Source organism: Pteronotus mesoamericanus, unplaced genomic scaffold (genome assembly GCF_021234165.1).
Source record: "Pteronotus mesoamericanus isolate MK-2021 breed Mesoamerican mustached bat unplaced genomic scaffold, CSHL_Meso_final contig_74, whole genome shotgun sequence".
Taxonomy (NCBI): domain Eukaryota; kingdom Metazoa; phylum Chordata; class Mammalia; order Chiroptera; family Mormoopidae; genus Pteronotus; species Pteronotus mesoamericanus.
Genome location: NW_026555247.1, coordinates 28,072,091 through 28,094,437, shown reverse-complemented (window position 1 = coordinate 28,094,437; position 22,347 = coordinate 28,072,091). Strand labels below are relative to the sequence as shown.

At 34.6% G+C, this 22,347-nt stretch overlaps 1 protein-coding gene across 2 annotated transcripts in view; it reads right to left on the bottom strand.

Moving 5' to 3' along the window:
* The window catches only part of SMAD4 (SMAD family member 4), a 51,721-nt gene that overhangs the window by 11,046 nt on the left and 18,328 nt on the right, over positions 1–22,347 (bottom strand). For both annotated transcript variants that reach the window (XR_008529997.1, XM_054583672.1), the window contains exons 5-10: positions 19,811–20,023; positions 16,520–16,639; positions 16,307–16,423; positions 14,813–14,863; positions 3,429–3,612; positions 1,308–1,476 (exon numbers count right to left, since the gene is read on the bottom strand). Coding sequence is in view for 1 of the 2 variants with exons in the window: in XM_054583672.1 (XP_054439647.1) it covers positions 1,308–1,476; positions 3,429–3,612; positions 14,813–14,863; positions 16,307–16,423; positions 16,520–16,639; positions 19,811–20,023 (854 nt within the window). In the remaining variant the exon portion in view is untranslated. The remainder of the gene's footprint in view (positions 1–1,307; positions 1,477–3,428; positions 3,613–14,812; positions 14,864–16,306; positions 16,424–16,519; positions 16,640–19,810; positions 20,024–22,347) is intronic.

The window sequence follows — 22,347 nt, the reverse complement described above, 5'->3', positions numbered from 1 at the left end:
GATCAATCATCTTAAACTATACACATAAATTACTGAGAAAGGTATCATAAATATAAGAACTAAAACTATAAAACCCTTAGGAAAAAACACAGGAGTAGCTCTTCATGACCTTGGATGAGGCAATGGCTTTAGATATGACATCAAAAGTACAAGCATTCAAAGAACAGATAAACTGGACATCAAAATTAACAATTTTTGTACTGCAAATCATATCAAGAAAGTGAAAGACAAGCCAAGGAACATATGAAACTATCTGCAAGTTATGTGTGTGACAAGGCTGATACCCAGAATATATAAAGAACTCTTACAACTCAACAACAAAAAGACAACCCAATTACCCTGGCTGGTGTGGTTCAGTTGGTGGAGCATTGTCTCATGAACTGAAAAATCGTGGGTTTGATTCCCAGTCAGGGCACATGCCTAGGTTGTGCGTTCGGCCCTGGTTGGGTTGTGCACTCAACGTAACTGAACAATGTTTCTCTCCCTCTCTTTCTCCCTCCCTTCCCCTCTAAAAATAAAATAAAATCTTTTAATAAGATCCCTATATCCTTTAACTGACCTGTAGTGACTGAAAATGAAGTATTGTTGTGAAGCAATCAAGTAATTTTTAGTAGACACTGGCTACATTATCTGTATGCTAAGCAATTTCCTGGGAATAAATGATGATGAAATAGTTAATTCCACTAATTTAAAATAGCCAATAATAAAGATGCTTAGGAAGACTGTGAAACCTCTGAAATTAAAAATGTTTAGGCTATCTAATTACAACTACATTTCTCTTTCAAACAGTGTTTGTCATAAAATTGAGTCGAATATGTAATAATTAATACAAAATACCTTGGAATTAATCTGAAAAATGATACAGAAATAGAACTTATTTAATACACAAAATAACTAACCTTAAAAAAACCTTGTGTTGGATTTTTTCATTTCTCGGTTCTTAATTCAAAAAGCTAATTTTAGAACTCCCTTTCATAAAATCCTAAAGATTGACTAAGATGGAATTCCAAAATTTTACATATTTTAATAACAAAGGAATGTTTAGTGGTTTTACTACTTTCTAAAACCTATGCACTACTCTAAAACAGTTAGCAAGTTTGCTAATAAAATAACTGAACATGAATGCAACCACCAAACTAAGTAACTAGTCATGTCAACAAATGCCCCAAGGAAATGTTTTATAAACAATTTCTGAGATTTAATACATAAAAAGACGTTTTACTACTCCACCCACAACCATCTCAATTCTTTAAACAACAAATAGTTTTCCAAGTCTAAAACACTTAGGTAATAAAACTTCCACTGACCTTTATATATGCACTTGGGTAGATCTTATGAACAGCATCTCCAGGTGCACGCCCAGCTTCTCTGTCTAAGTAGTAACTCTGAACAAAGACTGCGTGGTCACTAAGGCACCTGACCCAAACATCACCTTCACCTTTACATTCCAACTGCACACCTTTGCCTATGTGCAACCTTAGGGAAAAAAGGGAAATTACATTTTATTTTGATAATTATTTTTTAAAAAGTATTAGTTCAGGCCACAGGAGGGGAGGACCCCCCAAAACTGGAATTTATTAAAAATTGTTTATTTATTCTTACATGTTTAAACTTCAGTCACCTTCAAAGTAAACTCTCTGTTTCATGTAATACACCTATTGAGATGCTTTTTCCACTGCTCAAAACAGATTTTGAACTTGTCGATTTGGATGCGCTTTTGTGCTTCTGCCGGTTTTTGTTTCCTTTTCCGCATCAGCAAAACGTTTCCCTTTGAGGAATTTTTTTTCCATCAGGGGAAACAAACAAAAAAAAAAGTTTCTTGGGGAGAGATTTGTTGAATAAGGAGGGTGGGACATGGGGGTCATGCCGTTTTCAGTCAAAAACTGCTGAACACTCAGAGTGGTGTGGGCAGGTGCACTTGTAAATCACCCATGATCAAGTGGACAAACGCATTAGAGTCCTCAAAAAAATTTTCACTGAAGCTGAACACAGCCTCTTATAACACCAGCTGGTACACTGACACGGATGGGCTCCTCGAACACTCACCCAGCGGGGGAAGCCTGTACTACAAGAGGCTCACCCTCTAGAAGATAATTCCGGGTTTTATTGGGTCCCCCTCCCCTGCTTACTATGTGTCAGGAACGTTTAACATAAATTCGTCCTCACAATTCAATGAGCTAAATATCACTATTTCCATCCTATAAATAACAAAACTAAGGCTTATAGGTATACTGTCCAAATTGACAGCCACTAGGTAAAAGTGGTTACTTAAATTAATTTAAAATAATTTTAAAATTCAGTTAATCACATGACTATATTTTAAGTGCTCAATGGCTATATGTGGCTAGTAGCTACTGTACTGGACAACACAGATATAAACCATTTCCTTCATTACAGAAAATTCTATCAGCACTGGTTTAGAGAGATAATTTGCCAAAGACACAGCTCTGATAGACCCAAAATGATGTATTTACACACACATTTTCTTAAAGAGTTGAGATTACACAGTACCTAAAATTGAGTGTTTCCCCATAATATTTCATCTTAAGCATTTACATGTGATTATATAAACCTAACATTTTAATGACTACAAAAAAGAAAGTTTATCAAAATTTATTTAACCATTCTCTTATTGTTATCCAGCATTTTAAATAACATTTGAAGAAACACGCCTTCAGTTATTTATTTCCTTTAAATATGTGTAGAAATAATATATGATCAGAGGAAATAAAAATTAGTTTTTAAATTGGATTCCAAAAGGTCTTGTTACCATTCAAACACAGAAACTTCATTTACACACACACATACACACACACAAAATCTTAAAGATGTGGCATATATACACAATGGAATATTAATAAAAAAGAATAAAATCTTGCCATTTGCGACAACATGAGTATTATGCCAAGTGAAATAAGTCAAGCAGAGAAAGACAAATACCATATGGTTTCACCTATATGTGGAACCAAAAAACAAAACAAAACAAAAACAGACTCATAGAAACAGAGACCAAAATGATGGTTATCAGAAGGGAGGGGGAAGGTTGAAAGGGGAAGGGGAATTGAGTTACTAACACTGTGATAAGTATACACAGTGACAGAGGACTGATTACTAGAATTAGGGTGATCACATTGTACAATATAAAAATGTCAAATCACTATATTGTACACCTGAAACTATAGTTGGGATACAATATAAGATTATATGCCAACTATATGTAAATGAAAAAATTTTAAAAATCACCTTTTATCATATTTGAAATGGCAAACATCTACAATTCAAGTGGAATGCTTACTGATTCTGAATTTTCAAGATGACCTTTGTTTTTTTTCTATTCGAACACTTACATAATCTACATTGAGAAATATAACTTTGAATAAAAGACAGTGTACTGTGTTCAACTTTTAAAATAACTATACAATCAATACCTTGCTCTCTCAATGGCTTCTGTCCTGTGGACATTGGAGAGCTGACCCAAGCAGAAGCGGTCTCCTCCAGAAGGGTCCACATATCCATCAACGGTAACAATAGGGCAGCTTGAAGGAACCTTAAATGTCTCTCCTACTTGAACATCCATTTCAAAGTAAGCGATGGAACACCAATACTCAGGAGCTACAGGAAATAAGTGAGAGCGAACATCACTCCATAAGACAAAACTTTTCCTACAAGGAAGGGTGAAGGGACAGGAGAGGCATCTGAAAAGCACCCAAAAGAATATGATTAAAATGACAACACATTTAAAAAGTAGGGATTTTCATGTCTTCTCTTTTTTAGCTCAGTCCCTAGCATTCTGGAAACTGTAGAGTCACTTATAAAATCTAGAACTTGATTTTTATCTCAAAGGATCCAATCAACTGAGAATTTAAGGAACAGAAGTAATCAGAACCTAAAATAATTATTTTACCATAATATTTCATTTGACTGCACATATGTTCTATGTAGTCTAACCTTTTATTTTAAAAACATACTGACTCAAGACATATTCCAGGGAAGTACTCTTGAAAACATCAATCCATGTTGTATTTTTCTAGTTCCCTACCTGAGAGTAAGGGCGTAAGTTACTCTGCCATTCATTCAGACCAGAGTCAAGGTTAATTACACTCCAACTATATAGCTGCCCTTAGTAGGAATTCTCAATCGTCTCTTGAGCGAAAAGGTCATTTGTTCTATCACTTAATGAAGTCAACTCATGTTAACTACTACAATTCTATCTTTGAGGATATATTTAGTATATTCATTTGAACATGAATGGTTTAAAATAATTTTAAATGATTGGGAAAAAAGGAGACACTACTTGGTTTGGTTTGTAAAGTTTTCTGCTGATAAACAAATTATTTATCTGCACCTCAATGTGTCCTTATGAACCCTGACTGGAGTAGAATTTGAAGCAATAAATCCTTCAACAATCTGAATGGATAGTTAGAATAACCAAAAAAAAAAGATCTTTTAAAAAACCCCCAGCAATCTTAAAATGCAGTATAATTGATGCTTAACATAAATTTTTAAAAACCCTGTATCCTGTAAACTCTTTGTATCTAATTGATTTTCAAAATGTTGTCAGGCAGAAAGTACCTTCCAATGAAGAATAAAACAGACCACGAAGATTTGGTGATGCAAAAACTTAAAATTTCAAATGTTTTATCACAGAGATCAAATCACCTAATCATGAATACAAACATTACTTTAAATATATTTAAATTATCAGTAATCATAAAAACTAGTGCTATACTAAAGTGGCTTATGAAAAAGACAGTCCGGAATATTTATGAAGTTATTCCTTATAATAAAATTCTTTATTAAAGACATCACATTATACTATGGACAAGAAGCTTCAGCAAAGAACGGGCAGGTATGTTGTTTGAAGCTAAAACTAAAGAGATGGACTAAGACAAGATACTAATTATCCAATGTTTTGGAAGCAAAAACAGTAATAGCACTTAAAAGAGGTCTTTACACAATCAGTCCAAAAAATAAATTTTGTTACAAACAATGCCCCTAAAGTCATGAATGTTTACAATGCTGAATTAAAAAATGAGGTGGGAGTATATGCATTTCCTAGTTCACACTGAAGAACACTAACCAGAAGTAAAGTTTGATGGTGAGCAACCTTTTTTCCATGAGTCAATTGGGGGGTGGAGGGGAGGAGGAGTTGTATAATCTTGTTTAAACAAAAATATATACTTTTATCATCGTGAACTACAACATCCACACCTGCACTTAAACCTTATTTTATTATTTTCCAGTCACCAAGGGATTTTTTTTGTTTGTTTCTGTAATATGTCAGACCCCATGCAACAATGATGGTTACATAAAGCTCCATCTCTGAATAGGTTTAGAATGAGCTGACCTGCTGGCACTAGGAACAAGAGTTTTAAGAGACTTGAGGATTTAAAAAGCTGGTATCAGAGTTGTGCCACAAACCAGGAATGAAAAATGACCAACTATCAAGAGGTTATTAATCCTAGGAAGGTAGGCAGAAGGGGGTTACTATCTGCGAGGACAGAGGGCCAGAGGTAACATAAATGGTTTTCAGAGAACTTGGCACTGCTGGGATACAAATACCATGTGAAAAAATTTTCTATTCCAATGTAAATTAGCTAACCAGACAAGAGGAAACATTATTTTTAAAACAGGAGCAGGAAATATGGATTCGTTAAGTTCATAAAGCCTTTCTGGATCTCTCTTTGCTTTTTTGCTCCAAGAACCAAATACCATTTAACTGACAAGCCTGCAGCTTCTCAAAACTAACAGCAACCGGATGAAGTTGCTCAGTTGAGAAAGAGTTTTCTAAATGCCCCAATTCATTTTAAAGGAAGTGGGATTGTTAATGTGCTTGCTCACAGTTGATATTTTTAGTTTCTTGTCCCTAAATTAGTGAAGTTGAACTGGTCTCATGAAGCCTATACTGGGTGCTCATCACTGGCCAGAGAATAGGTTTAAAAGACTGAGTTTAAGGTTTAAACTCAGTTTGAAAGGTTTAAAAGACATGATTTTTTTTTCCTTTATAATATAAGGGCATAGCTAAATATGTTTTGTAATGGCGACCATATTATAAAGCACAGCTTTATCAGACAAATGTTGTTTAATTATAAAGGAAAATGAAAGTCTCCAAGGCATTATCTTTAATTCCTGACATAAAAGTTATTGAAGAAAAAAATTTTTACTTTACTTTGCATAATTTTTTAAAAATTAAAAATTTGGATAAAGAACCTAAGAGACTCACTATAAATTATCCTATTATTTAGATTTCAATGAGAGGCACCGTGAGAATCTTTTTATGAACACATAAAGGAACTCTTTTAAATGATGAATACCTCCAGTGTACTAGAGCACAACCTGAATTTGGAAATGTATGTATTTTGAATCCATTTTTGAACTGCCAAAACAATCTCAAAGACAGAGGAAACTCTTCACTTTAATTTGAAATCAACATTTAATTTGATGACTGTATCTCAGCTTTAAGAAGCAAAAACAATTTGGATGCTTTTTATTTCTTTTTGTCTATCTGCTGTGGCTAGGACTTCCAGTGTTATGTTGAATGAGAGTGGTGAAAGCAGACATCCCTGTATTGTTCCCAATCTTACAAGAAACACTTGTAGCTTTTGCCCATTGAGTATGAGGCAGGCAGTGAGTGTGTCATGTATGGCCTTTATTATGTTTAGGTACGTTCCCTCTATTCCCACTTTGCTGAGAGTTTTGATCATAAATGGGTGCTGGATTTTATCAAATGCTTTTCCTGCATCTATTGATATGATCATGTGGTTTTTATCCTTCACTGTTTATGGGGTTGGATCATAGTCAGTGATTTGTGCATGTTGTACCAAATTTGCATTCCTGGAATAAATCCCACTTGAACATGGTGTATGATCTTTTTAATGCACTGCTGTATTCAGTTTGCTAATATTTTGCTGAGGTAATATCAATGTCCATCAGGAATACTGGCCTATAATTTTCTTCCTTTGTAGTCTTTATCTGGTTTTGGAATTAGAATAATGTTGGCCTTGTAAAATGAGTTTGGGGGCCTTCCCTCCTCTTGAATTTTATGAAATAGTGTGAGAAGGAAAGGTGGTCGTTCTTCTCCAAATGTGGGGTAAAATTCACCTGTGAATCTGGTCCAGGGCTTTTGTTTGTTGGGAGTTTTTTGATTACTGCTTCAATTTCACTAGGTGTAATCTGTCTATTCAGATTCTCTTAATTCTTCCTGATGTATTTTTGGAAGGTTGTATGTTTCTAGGAATTTATCCATTTTGTCCAGTTTTGTTGGTATAAAATGTATTTTGCCGTGTATAATGTGCTCCCATGTATAATGCACACACATGTTTTTGGCCCAAACTTTCAGGGAAAATAGCTTTTGTTTCAAATTTTTCATTCAATTTTTTAATTTATTTATATTTAGATACTTCTTTTTATTATAAAGGAATTTTCGCATTTGTTTTTGGACATATTATGGTATAAGAAATTTTATGTAACAAATAATTACAAAACATAAAAACAGATATAAGGTATTTCAGGTATGATCCATATATAATGCATGCACATCCTTATTTTTCTCTCTAAAATTTGGGCAAAAAAGTACACATACATGACAAAAAACAGGTAGCGGTTCATAATATTTTCTCACAAAGCTTTGTATTCTTTGGTGTCAGTTGTTATTTCTCCTCTTCCATTTCCGATTTTATTTATTTGGATCCTCTATTTTTCTTGATTAGTCTGGTTAAAGGTTTGTCAATCTTGTTTATCTTTTCAAAGAACCAGCTCTTAGATTCACTGATCTTTTTTAGTTGTTTTAGATTCCATTTAATTTCTTTCTGCTCTGCTCTTTATTTCCTTCCTTGTACTCACTTTGGGCTTTGTTTGTTGTTCTTTTTCAAGCTCCTTTAAGTGCAAAATTAGATTATTTGAGCTTTTTCTTATTTTTTGATACGCCTGTAATGCTATGAATTTCCCTCTTAGATTGCTTTTCCAGTATCCTGCAGATTTTGAATTGTTGTGCTTTCATTTTAATTTGCATCAAGGTATCTTTTGATTTCTTCCTTGATCTCACTGCTGACCCATTCACTGTTTAATAACATGTTATTTAGCTTCCATGTCTTTGCCTGTTTTTCAGTGTTATTCTTGAGATTGATTGATTTCTAGTTTCATAGCACTGCTGTCAGAGAAGATGCTTGGTATGATTTTAATCTTAAATTTGCTGAGATTTGTTTTGTGTCCTAATATGGGGTCTATCCTTGAAAATGTTCCATGTGCACTTGAAAAGTATGTGTATTCTGCTGCCTTGGTATGAAAGGCTCTGAAGATATCAATTAAACCCATTTGATCTAATGTGTCATTTAAGGCTGCTGTCACCTTGTTGATTTTCTGTCTGGAAGACCTATCCATTGAAGTCAACGGGGTGTTAATATCCCCAACTATAATTGTATTTCTCTCTTTCTCTCCCTTTATGTTCATCAAGATTTGTTTCACATATTTAGGTGCTTCTCTACAGGGTGCATATATGTTTACTAGGGTTAATCCTCTTGTTGGATTGTTCCCGTTATTGTTATGTATTGTCCTTCTCTTGTCTCTTACTATAGCCTTGGTTTTATAGCCTATTTTGTTGGATATAAGTTCTGCTACCCCAGCTTTTTTTCCCCTTTTCATTTGCATCAAGTACCTTTTTCCATCCCTTTGCTATTAGACTGTGTGTATCTTTCAATCTGAGGTGGGCCTCTTGGAGGCAGCATAAATATAGGTCTGGTTTCCTTAACAATTCAACTATCCTATGTCTTTTGGTTGGAGCATTAAAGCCACTTACAGGCATCCAAGTTGGAAAGGCATCCAAATCGGAAAGGAAGAAGTAAAACTGTCATTATTTGCAGATGGCATGATACCATACATAGAGAACCCCAAAGATTCTACCAAGACCTACTAGAACTGATTTAGTAGCAGGATACAAAATTATCCAGAAATCAGTTGTGTTTTTATATTTCAATAAATAACAAACTAACAGAAAGGGAGATTAGGAAAACAACCCCATTCACAATTACTAAAAAAAGAATCAACTACCTAGAAATAAACCTAACTAAGGATATAAAAGACCTGTACTCAGAAAATTATAAGACACTGGAGAAAGAAACAGAGGAAGATACAAATAAGTGGAAGCACATACCATGCTCATAGATAGGAAGAATTAACATCATTAAAGTGTCCATACTACCCTAAGCAATCTGTAGATTCATCATAATTCCCATCAAGATTCCAATGATGAATTTCACAGAACTAGAACAAATATTTCAAAAATTTATATGGAAACACAAAAGGCCCCACACAGCAACAGTGATCTTGAGAAAGAAGAACAAAGTTGGAGGAATCACGCTGCCTAATATCAAACTATCCTATAAGGCCATCGTAATCAAAACAGCATGGTGCTGGCATAAAAATAGACATATACATCCATGGAACAGAATAGAGAGCCCAGAGATAAACCCACACCTTTACAGTCAACTAATATTCAACAGAGGAAACAAGCATATACAATGGGCTAAAGATAAGTTATTCGATAAATGGTGTTGAGAAAATTGGACAGATATGTGCAGGAAAACAGAACTAGACCACCTTATTATAACACACACAAGAATAAATTCAAAATGGATCAAAGACTTAAATCTTAGACTCAAAACCATAAAAATCATAGAAGAAAACATAGGCAACAAAATCTTGGACCTTGCTCATAAGCAGTATTTTACTGGATTTTTATCCCCAGGCAAGGGAAACAAAAGAAAAAAGTAAACAAATGGGACTACATCAAACTAGAAAGATTTTGCACAGCAAAATAAATCATGAACAAAATTTTTAAAACCACAGAATGGGAGAACATGTTCACCAATACATCTGTTAAGGGGCTAATATCCAAAATTCATAAAGAACAAAATTCAACACCAAAGAAACAGCCCAATTAAAAAATGGGCAAAGGACCTGAACTGACATTTCTTCAAAGAGGACATACAGATGGCCAATACACGTATGAAAAGATGCTCAACATCACTAATCATCAGAGAAATGTAAATTAAAACTACAATGAGATACCACCACACACCTGTCAGAATGGCTGTCATCAATAAGTCAACAAACAAATGCTGGTAAGGATGTGGAGAAAGGGGAACTCATTTGCGCTGATGGTGGGAATGCAGACTGGTGCAGCCACTGTGGAAAACAGTATGGAGGTACCTCAAAAAATAAAAAATGGATCTGCCTTTTGACCCAGTGATCCCAATTACAGGAATATATCTGAAGCAACCCCAAACACTAATTTGAAAGAACATAGCACCCCTATGTTCACTGCAGTGTCCATCAGATGAGTGGGTAAAAGAGATATGAGACATTCACATAATGGAATACTACTTGGCCATAAAAAAAAAGAAGAAAATATTACCCTTTGCGACAGTGTGGATGGACCCAGAGAACATTATGCTACGTGAAATAAGCCAGTCAGAGAAAGATAAACACCATAGGATTTCACTTATATAGGGAATCTAATGAACAAACTGAACAAACATGGAAAATGAGGACAGATTCATAGGTGGAGAGCAGGATGACAGCTGTGGGTGGCGGGGAGAGTGAGGGGATGGAGGGATTGAGCAAAAAGGAAAGAGGACTCGTGGACATGGACAACAGTGCGGTGATTGCTGGGGGGAGAGAGGTATAAGGGGACTAAATGGTAATGGAAAAGACATAAATAAGACTGAAGTTCCTAAAAAAGCAAAAACAGAATCCATAAAAAAGAAATGAAATGGCAAACTTTTCTAAAGGTATTTTTTCAACTTAGTTATCAAAGTCGAAGCACAGAAATCACCAAGTATATGGCCTGTCTGAAACCTTTAACACCAAGGTAGCAACCAATACTAATTATTTTCACATTCTACAATTTATATTACCTATTTTTCCTAAAACATTTATGCAACGATTTTCAAAAATAATTTCCCAAAATAGATTCACTACATATTATTGATGATTATTAATTATTTAAAATATTTTACACCTTGAGAGGTATATGCATATTTCCTGTCTGAATGGTCCTCAGTCTGCATTTTAGCCCTTTTTTTTTTTAAAGCATTTCTTAATTAGACCTTAAGGGGCTGCATTAACCATATACCTAATAAAAACATTTCACTTTGGTTTCTTTTCTGTTTATTCATGAAACGCAATAGCAGCTATGTAAACTAACAGCTGTAATTAGTAGGGTTAGACAGTGCTAGAGAGCAGGGGACACGCAGGATCAGGAAAGGCTTCCCAACAGTGCTTCACTGAAGCTGGGTCTTAAGTGTTTGCCATGTTCAGTAGGTCAGGGAAGCACAATACAGGCATCAAGATGGTCCCAGTGATTCTCATTTCTCGCTACTCAAATCCTTGTGGAGTCCCCTCCCTACAACACAGAATTTGATGAAAATGATGTAACTTTTGACGCTAAGTCTTAGAAGACACCAAGGCTCTGTATCATTTTCTCTTGATCACTCACTCTGGCAGAAGCTGGCTGTCGTGTGAAGACACTCAAGTAGCTCTACAGAGAGGTCTACACAGAGAGAAACTTCATTTTCCTGCCAACCATAACAGTAATTTGCCAGGTATGTTGGTAAACCACCCTGAGGGTGAATTCTCCAGCCTCAGAAAAGCCTTCAGATGATGGCAGTCCAAGCCAACAACTTGACTGCAACTTCAGAAGACTCTGCGCCAGAGCAAACCAGCTAAGCCGCTCCCAGATCCCTGACCCACAGAAATAAAGATAAACTGTCACTGCTGTTCCACTCTGTTCAGTTTGGGGAGTAATTTGTTGGAGAATAACATATTTAACTTTATGAATATGTAGAGCACAAGACACATAAGAGGAAAACAGCATGTGCCAAAAAAAAGCACCGAGGGACAATACAGCCAAGCAAGCCTGGGTGCGGCGCTCAGGATGGTTAAAGCACAAAGAGGTGAGGCTAGCGGCTCCTGTTTGAGACCAGGTCAGAGACTCTTTCTTTCTTTCTTTTCCTTTTTTGCCTAAGTAAGGAATTTGGACTTTATCCTATGGCCAAGCAATAAGCAGGAAAATCGATGCACGATCTTTAGCAGAGAATTAACAACTAGATCCTAATTTGAAAAGAAATACTGAGTACAGTAGAGATTAAATGGTGGAGAGGAGGGCAATATGACTGGGAAGTTCTCTTGATAGGGAGATCAGTGAAAATATTCTTTTAACAATGCAAGAGGAAAAATGAATGGCAGTGAGGTAAAACTGCTCTTGGGCCCATTAGTACTCACAGCCAGAGTTCACAGACATCTGGGTTCCAAGTAGCTGACTCTTTTTAAGGTGTACGTGCAGAACGGATCCCCTCCCACAACCACCTGGACAGAGACCTTTCAAGATCATCCTCCCCATTAAGTCACTTCCTGTTCTGCTCAAAGACAGGCTTTAATTCCCATGTGGGGTGCTACAGATGCATATTGCCATAGCTAGTTTATGCTATTCCCTAACTACCAGAAGCTGTCAGGCCTTAACATTAGTTCTATCCTAAGAAGAATGAAGTAAATCTATCATAAAGCCAAAAGCAATTGCAGAATTTAAAATGGAGTCCAAATAACTAGCTAAATGCCACCACTCCCAACACCACTCCACATTCCATCCAGGGTAGGTCTTTCTTTGGAGCCCTGATTACCCTCATTTCTGCAGATCACCTTCCAGTAGGCCTTACAAAGATGAGAACTATCCACTGCCCCGCCAGGTTGCCTGGGGCTGCTGCTGACTCTCAATGATGCTGCCTTGAAGTCACCAAAAAGTCTCATTCTTAAGATTCTAGATTTTCCTCTTATCCAAATATATTTATTCTCAAACGAAATTAAGATTCTATCTAATACAATGATTTCAATTATATAATTTCAAATACAAGTAAAACCAAGCTATAAAACTAGATTAAGGATGCAGTCATCATTTTCGAAGAACAGAAAAATAATATCCATAAAAACCAGGATAGTGGTTATCTTGGGAAAGGAAAGGAAGTTTTTGACTGAGACAAAATGCATGAGATATGAAGGTTTCTGGGGGTTCTCCAATGATTTAGTGTTCAGTCTGGGTAGTTTTCGATACAGGTGTTGGCTTTAATGTTATTCATTAGACTGTACCTATACGTGTTTTATGTACTTTTCTCTAAGTTACATTTCTCAATAAAAATGTTTAAAAAAGGCAAGCCCCTTTGACCCACAAGAATGTTTAAAACAACAAATATGCAAATAACATGATAGGATAATTTAACTAGTAAATGCATATGTTAAAAAATGTTTCTGTCCCATCGGAATTTTTCTCCTGGTCAAAACAAGTATTACTTGCCTCCTAAATCATCACAAAGTTTATTAAACTATCACCATGCATTGCTGGTAAGCACAGTAAAAGTGGTTTTTATACTCTAATGTGACCGTCATTAAGCAACTGGGCCTTCTGATCCAGAAATTCTTTCAATCTCTTAAACTGAAGTATGAGAGTTATAAGCATAAAGATGTCACCTTCAAAGTTATAATAGCCAGAAGAAAATGGAACCAACATAAATAATAAATAACAAAACACTGTTTAAGAAAATTATGCAGATCTATTTGAAGAACTATAAGGTATCCTTTAAGTTTATCATATGATCACTATATATATTTTTTTAAATCTTTATTGGAAACATATACTAAACTATTTACATTTAAAATGAATATATAGGATTTCCTTCAAAATAATAGGTGATGGTATAAATGAAAAGCAGGTGAGGGGCCCTGGCAGGTATGGCTCAGTGGTTGGAGCCTTGTCCCTTAACTGAAAGGTTACAGGTTCAACCCCCAGTCAGGGCATGTACTCTCCCCGGCCCAGGCACATACAAGAGGCAACCAATTGATGCTCTCTCTTGCATCAATGTTTCTCTCTAAAAGTAATACAAAACTTTCATCAGGTGAGGATTTCAAAAAAAACACACAAAAACCTTATGGACCCTTGTCATAGAGAACATTTAAGGAAAAAAAAGGAAAAGCAGGTAGGGGTATAAATGAAAAAAGATTGGCCATTAGCTGTTAAGAGCTACAACTGAGAGATGAGTACAATGAGGGAAGGAACTCCCGTACTAATCTGGCATTCGGTAAATGTTTAAAATTCTTTAAAATAAAACATGTTTTGAATTATGGTGAAAAGATGATGAGTTGAAATTATGTATTTGTATCTTTTTATGATAATAAAAACATAAGAAGGGATAGAGGAAAGGAAAACAAATCAAAACCCTAATTTATGTTAAGAAGCCTTTGGTACTTTATTTCTAAACCTTCTGTTTTATTACTTCTTTAGTTTAAGAAGTTATATTCAAACTATGAATTGAGAAAATCTACTTAGCTATTTACTCTTTTGCACATAATTTAATCAGTCTCTAAATTACAATTAGCCAGAGACTTCTGAATCTATCATCTAAGACAGTTACAGTGAATTATTTTTCTTCAGATCCTTTACTAGCTTTTTAAGCTACAATTTTAAGTCAGTTCTATTTTGAAACCTAGTTTCCTTTTGCTGCATATTTATGTACTCATTGCAAAAACCATGATTTTGGTACTTAATATTTTAACTGAACAGAGTTCTTGTCTTTTCTTTCAGAGGCAGTTAAAAAGAATCAAATATAAACAGTTTATGTGTGACCACACTGGTTACTAATTAATGCCATAATACGAATTGTAGTTATCCAAACATTAAGTTATGCTGTAGTTATATTAAAGCCTGTGTATGTGTTTCTATTACCATAAAGCAAATCTAAATAGGAAATCAATTTGGAAATACACTTACCAGGATGATTGGAAATGGGAGGCTGGAATGCAAGTTCATTGTGAACTGGCCCTAAAGAAAAGACAATAAAAATCCCAATTTTATTTATTAAAAGTTCACCAATGCTAAATTTTTTAATGAACCTTACTCAAATGTAACTACCATACCGTAGGAGCTGTTTGGATCAAGCTTATGCAATGTTTAAGAACTTAAAAGCTTAGTTTAGATTATAATTATAATAAGCAAATACTCTTGAATTACCTTTGTAGATATTTAATAGCTAACATTTTAGCATGATATGCCAAGTGCCATTAAGCAATTTGTAATAGTTATACATGCAAAATTTAATGTAAATAAAATAAATTATTCACATAACATGTAATACAGTATAATTTATAATGTGATATACAATAATAATTCAAATCATTAGGTCCATTCTAAAATCAAGTGTTTATGGTTTATTAAATTAAGGATATTTCCATAATGGAACAACAGCTAACATAATTGAGAGATTATTATGTGTTAAGACACTATGCTAAACATCTCACATGAATTATTACATTTACTTCTTACAACATTGAGGTGGATACTATTATTACCCTTAAGGCTTAGAGAGATTAAATAACTTGCCAATGGTCACACAGCCAGTTAAGGGTTCAAATTCAGCACCCTTAACCACTTTGCTGGGCCAGGCAGACATTAAAAATTATATTCTCTTAAGACATGGAAAAATAGTAACACAACTGAAGGAAGAAAACAGGATTAACAATATATACAGTATGATCTCCTCCTCCTCTCAAATTTATATATACCCATTTCTATGACTGGAAGAAAAACATGCCAAAGTATTAGAAGTAGATCTCTCTGGGTTGTAGAATACTGGGTGATTTTTATCTTTTTATGTATACTTTTCTATATTTTCCAAGTTTCTTTGGTACTATTAAACTTATATTAGAGAAAAAAAGACTTACTATGTAGGAAAGATTTATACTCTTGATTTTACTATGCCAAATGAACAATGTTCCTATTGTGCCTGAAACTACAAGCTATGGTTAATCGGTAGGGTATCCCTCCCAATCAAGCCTGCACAGAGTAATGATGGATTCAACAGCTGAGTGCCTATGGTATGCTAAATAATACAGTGAGGGAAACCTTGAGGTCTTGATACTCAAAGGGTTTCCATCAACTTAGGGTGGATATAGATATACACATGAGATCTAAGAACATATACAAAGCAAACAAACAAATGAATGGAAATCAATGTGGTGTTAATGAAACATTAGCAAGAGAAAAGTAAATGTATTTAGTAAATATCACTTCTCTAAAACAAAAGTATGACAACACAATTATAAAAAATAAATAATACTGTTTATAAAAATAGTGAAAAAGTTACTCATTTAATAAAACTAAATTGTAAGATGAAAAGAAGATGTAAAAACATTTTTTTAATTAAAAAAAACAAACAAACCAAAGTCCTCAAAAGAAAAAGCCCTTACAACAAAAACAAGAGCTTACAGTAATGTCCGGGATGGGGCGGCATAGGCGGGTGGTGCTGAAGATGGCCGTTTTGGTGGTGAGGCAAATTAGGTGTGTATGGTGCGGTCCTACTTCCAGTCCAGGTGGTAGTGCTGTCTAAAAATTAAGGCCCACATGGATTAATTTGCTTTTATAAAGTCTGCCTATTTTTTTTCTCAACTAGTTAAAAGATTTTAAAAAGCATGTACATACTATGATGGTAAGTAGCTGGCTGCCCAGTAAATCCATTCTGCTGCTGTCCTGGCTGAGGCCCTGAAGCTATCTGCAACAATCCTTCACTATGGCTGCCTGCCAGGATACTGGCAGGCTGACCTAGAGGAACAAGAAGACATTAATATGGTACATTTATAGATGCAATCCTATGGTTTTAAATAGTAAATGAAGGACTAAGTTATATCTGATTGTCACTATAAAAATGGGCAAAAAGTGGAACTCATTCATGGCCTATCAAATAAAAAATCCTCAAGTCCACTATAAAGGCAAACCTTACCTTGGAGAAGTTCAAAACTATTCTATCTTAAGTAATGTCTAGCTAATTTTAGTGGCCTATTTCTTCACAATATTCTTCAAATGCCAGCAAAATCCCTATCATAATAACTTCTTCAGAAGCACATCAGCTCACCCCAGGCCACTCCATCTAGCTCTGGGCCTTTCTGATTAGGACTCCAGAAGTCCAGGTGTAAGAAAATGGTGAAAACTGGAAAGTTCATTATCATGAGCTCTAATAACTGGTAATAACAGAATGCTAGGGTTTGATAAAAGAAAAGAAAAGCAGGCAAATATTTTAAGTGGAATGTGATGGGTAAGGTGAGTAAATTAAAAAAAAAAAATTCAAGGTCTGCTTTCCAATCATATAGCATTTCCTAGCAAAAACAAACCAACAAACCACTATCAAACTATCAGTCTACTGTCAAATTTTTTTCATGTACTTTTACAAATCAAGAATCTTACCAAGAAGTGATTCCTGGATTTACAGGAAATTAGTTGCCCTCTCTATATGTAATATAGAGATTAAGCTTCCTCTAGCCTCTGTTCAATTCAAAACCATTCTATGATATTGCTTATTGGCCTACACTTTTAAGGCCTCTCTCTCTCTCTCTCTTTTTTTTTTGTGAAGAAAAACTTGATGTTTTCAAGTATGCATTAAGTCAATTGTTTATCTCATTTGGAAAGCACTAACATTTCATAATTGTTGTTTGTCACCAGCATCACCTCGATTTTTTCTCATCTAAACGAGAGTACAATCAGAGAGATGGGAGTAAATAACCACTGCTCAAAGTATCAAGGAAAAGGAACATTTTCCTCTTTTCTACAAATCACATTTCCCTGAGGCTAAAAACTATAGAGAATATTTTGCTCTGGCTGGTGTGGCTCAGTGGATTGAGTGCCAGCCTGCAAATCAAAAGGTTGCTGGTTCAATTCCCAGTCAGGGCACTTGCCTGGGTTACAGGCCAGGTCCCCAGTTGGGGACGTACAAAAGGCAACCACACATTGATGTTTCTTTCTCTTTCTCCTTCTTTTCCCCTCTCTTTAAAAATAAATAAATAAAATATTTTAAAAAATAAACTATAGAGAATACTTAAATACTCCCCAAATTATTTATTTTTAAAGACAATGTTTTTAGTGATCTCCTTTCCTACTCATCCCCCTCCCAATTTTTGCAAGATATCTTATGACTAAATTTATAGATGTTTAGAAAGAAACTGAAGACACACAGGTGCCCACTGAATACAGACTGTAACGTAGCCAATTGCAGTTACCTGTATCGAATATTTCCATTACCCAATTCCAAGTATGTAAAATGAAATTAAACCATATAATTAAATCAGCTCATGTAAATAGTCTTCCAATTCCTCTGTTTTAATCCAATTTTCTTTTAATTCTATCAATACACTTTTTGTGATGTAATACAAAAAAAATTGCAACAAATTCTAAAACCTAAAGTAATTATTACTCAACTGTGAAAATATGTCCAAAAGATATCAAGACAAAAGTATCTGCATTTCATTCATATTACTTTTTCTAGTCTTCATAGGACTCAGCCCCAGGGAACAGTACAGTTAAACTGAAGTCAATTTTGCAGACATCAACAAAGGCATGCAAATTCAAACTCAAGACAATAAAAACAGAGGTTGGGTGACTGCGCTCTAGCACTAATAATCTATGCTGTAAAGTCTCCATCATTACCCACTCTCCTTGTCAATGATATTATCCAAACTGGTAAATAAAGAATAGGCAGATAACAGAAGCACCACATGGTTAAGGGTCCAGGTTCTAAAATATGTGCTTAACCGGTATGACCCTCTTACAGTATGTGAGACTGTTCTCCCATATTTTCACACAGACTGTATGAGTCTATTTGATGAGACTGTCATCTCATGTAGCAAATTCAAAAGATAATAGTTTCGAAGAGGTGAAATGAATTAAAGACGGGGAAAGTTGGCATGCTTCACTGAAAAACTCAATTATATAAATCAGTCCTCCATTTACTCCAAAGATCAAATTTCTATACTGAATCTGATCTGATATTAAAGTAAACAGAATAATGTTCCCTTTGTTAGCAGCCAACAAAGTATCAATCCAGATCTATCAACATCTAGTGCTGATGTGAGCTTAGATACAATCTCCTTAGCAACCAGGTACAAATAACACCATACACATGCCAAGACCCTGCTCTGTGATTAATTTAAAAGAGCTACTCCAAGCAGCAAATTGTCCAACCTCTGGTGACTGTGAAAATAAAAGTACTAACAGAACCAAGTCATTAATACCTTGATCAGGCCCCAAGAAAAGCTGAACCTAATAGCCCTGTGGCAGGGAAAATGGCACCTACCTCTATTATGGGAGAAACCTTTTTGAAATTAGATAGACTTATTTGAAAAAAACTAAGAGTTAGATACACAGAATTAACTTTATTTTGAAGTTGACTAAATGCTTAATGTTTACCTTGAGGGATATTAAGTTATAAACAAGTTTGTCAAAATCCCCTTTTCTAAGTTTGCACAACGAGAGAATGAGATGACTATTATAAAGTAATATTCTGCCAGATAAATTTTAAAAAAAGATTAAAGAAAAGCTCACAATTCCATCAGCACAGATTTTTGTAAACATGTTGGTTTAAAACTACCTGTTAACTACTTAATTATTTCTCTAAAACGTATCTGAAAGCTCAAGAGGCTTCTCACTTCTGCATTAACAGTAGATAAAAGTACAAATTAGACCATTAATTTAAATCAATATTATAATCAAAGTCATAAGTTAAATTCCAAATGACTACACATCAACATAATAATGTTTAAGTAAACTACAAACCATTTTTTCCAGGACTAACCCAAAAACCTATTTAATACTTGTTTACCAATGAAAAATACCATAATACTTTTAATTTTTACTTACTAGGAGTTTTCCTCCAAGTGACTACACATAAATATTTAATGGTTAGGGAAATTCAACTTGCTGACTACATCTGATTCTACAACTCACTTGTGGAAGCCACAGGAATGTTGGGAAAGTTGGTGGTGCTGGTAGCGTTAGACTCAGATGGAGCTAACAGAGCTGGGGTGCTGTACGTCTCCGTCGATGCACGATTACTTGGTGGATGCTGAATGGTTTGAATAGAATGCCCTTCAGTGGATAACGATGGCTGTCCCTCAAAGTCATGAACATATTCATCCTTCACCAACATACTTGGTGGAGCTATACAGAAAATTAAACATATTTTAAAATCTTATAAGCTTCTATTCCCAGAAAAAAATCTTGTAAGCAATATAACACCTAAAAACTATAGTGTATATAACAGAAATTTTTTTCATAATAGTTTTAAAGCATACTACTTTATCAGGAAAAGCTATTCATTTACAGGTAGTGGCATCAGACATATTTTATCATCAATTTGAACAACTTATTGAAATTTGAAGCTAGACTATATTCCAACTTCCAGCAATGGTTTTGAAGAGGTATTCCTTAGTTTCTTGATTAACCTAGAAATAATAATTACCTTAAATATATAACATGAGGTAGACAAAAACCAAATGGCTGGGAAAAATACACATCCAGATGAGAAGACCAAACTGAGTCTGAGTACTTAGCTCTATCTTTTTGCTAATTTCACACACTGTATGTAGAAATATGGGTGGGATCTGATAACTGCCCAATTCCAAGATCTAGAATTAAGTAACACAGTCCTTGAAAGTGAAGTATAGTAAGTGTCCCTAAACGGTTAAGAACCAGACAGAAAAATCCTAAATGTTAGGTCAAACTGAAATTTCCTTTGGGAAAACCATCCCAAAAAATGATGTTTGATAAATATATGACATGAAAAAACTTAATAATGATCATCTTTCACCTATGTGGCTACACGTGAATAAGCAAAGCCAGATTGTAGCTGATATAACACCTTTCCCTGAACAAACCAGGGAACAGGGTTTGCTGGGACGAAAAAAGAAAACTGAAACCGTATTTATAATGTTAATTGCTCTCTACCCTGAATCTCCATACCTATTTGTTTTGGGCCTACTGTTTTGGGGTTTGCTTTTTATTTTTAGCAAAAAACCATCTTCTGCTTCTGAACTAACACTACCCCAGAATTTTACAATCTGTTGAACTCTAACACTACGTTCTTTTTTTAGAGCAGTTAATTAATAGTCCACAAAGATACTATCTTTTCCATTGAGAACCAGCATAGTGAGCTCCTTATGTATCCCTACGTCAATCTTTGAAAAAACCCTACATATAATACCAATTTTTTGAGTGGCTATTTTTTCATTAAACTGAGAATATTTCAATACAGCAAGAATAATCCATTGTTCAAATTTCTATGTACAATCTTTTAAAGGCTCTTTATGAATCAAAAGTCAGGAAGACATTAATATTTTTAAGACACATAAATTTCACTCCAAAGATTTCTCTTTAGAAAATTCTACAAAAATAGGAAGATAACCAAAAGGATGCTTAACACATCATTATACATCAGTAAAACAAAACAAAACTGAACCCAACCACTCATCACTAATGTTGGCCAAATTATAATACAAAGAAAAAATCATTTGGGGCATAAAGTGGGTATAGCTGTTATTTATTCAATCTATTTTTTAAGTTACATTCTTCCACAAAGTTCTGTGACTTTCTTCATACAGATCCTGATGTCTCCATTTAATTCGTGGACATTTTAGGATTTTTTGCTGTTACAGTGACTAGGATCTTTTTACCAAGATATTGATATAACTAACACATAAGGAAAAAGCTACTGATTTGAGGATATAGCTGGTGAAATTCATACTCACTGCTTCTGCTTTTCTGTTGATTCTCCAGCTTAATGTGCAATCATAACAACTGAACTCTGCTTTTAAAAAAGTATGCCTCATAACTTTTTCTTGCCTAGTATGTTTCCCAAATATAAGTTTGAGACTTTTACCATTCTGCATGTCTCTAAATCAAGTAACTTAAAACATATGTTTCTTAGGTAAAATTGTAGGCATCGACAAGATAGATGTCTGCTATATATTTTTGCCAAGAGGAAAAAAGTAGACTGGAAAATACTATTGTACACTATGATCATATGCATGTTTAAAAAATCATATACTGTAAATAAAAAGGGTCCAGAAAAGTGCATAATGTGCTTTTTGTGTAATAAAGGAGGGAAACAGTACATGTATTTTTGCATAAAGAAACGCTGGAAGGAAACACCAGAAACTAATAAAAGTGATTACCTGAGGTAGGGGGGAATGGGGGCAGGGGTGGGAGCACTTCTTTTCACTGTATACCTTTTTATAGTATTTTGATTTATGGACCATGTATTGCCTATTCAAAAAAATAAAATTAAAAAAACATATAGTATATATTTTTAAAGTCTAGAAAAACAGACACCAAACTGTTAAGTATTTCTCTTTATGGACGAGCATTCAACAAATTCATTTGCTAAAAAAATATTTATTGAGCACCTATGTTCCAGGTACTGTTCTAGCACTTGGGATACATCAATAAACAAAAGAAAGATCTCTACGCTCGTGGAGCTTACAGTA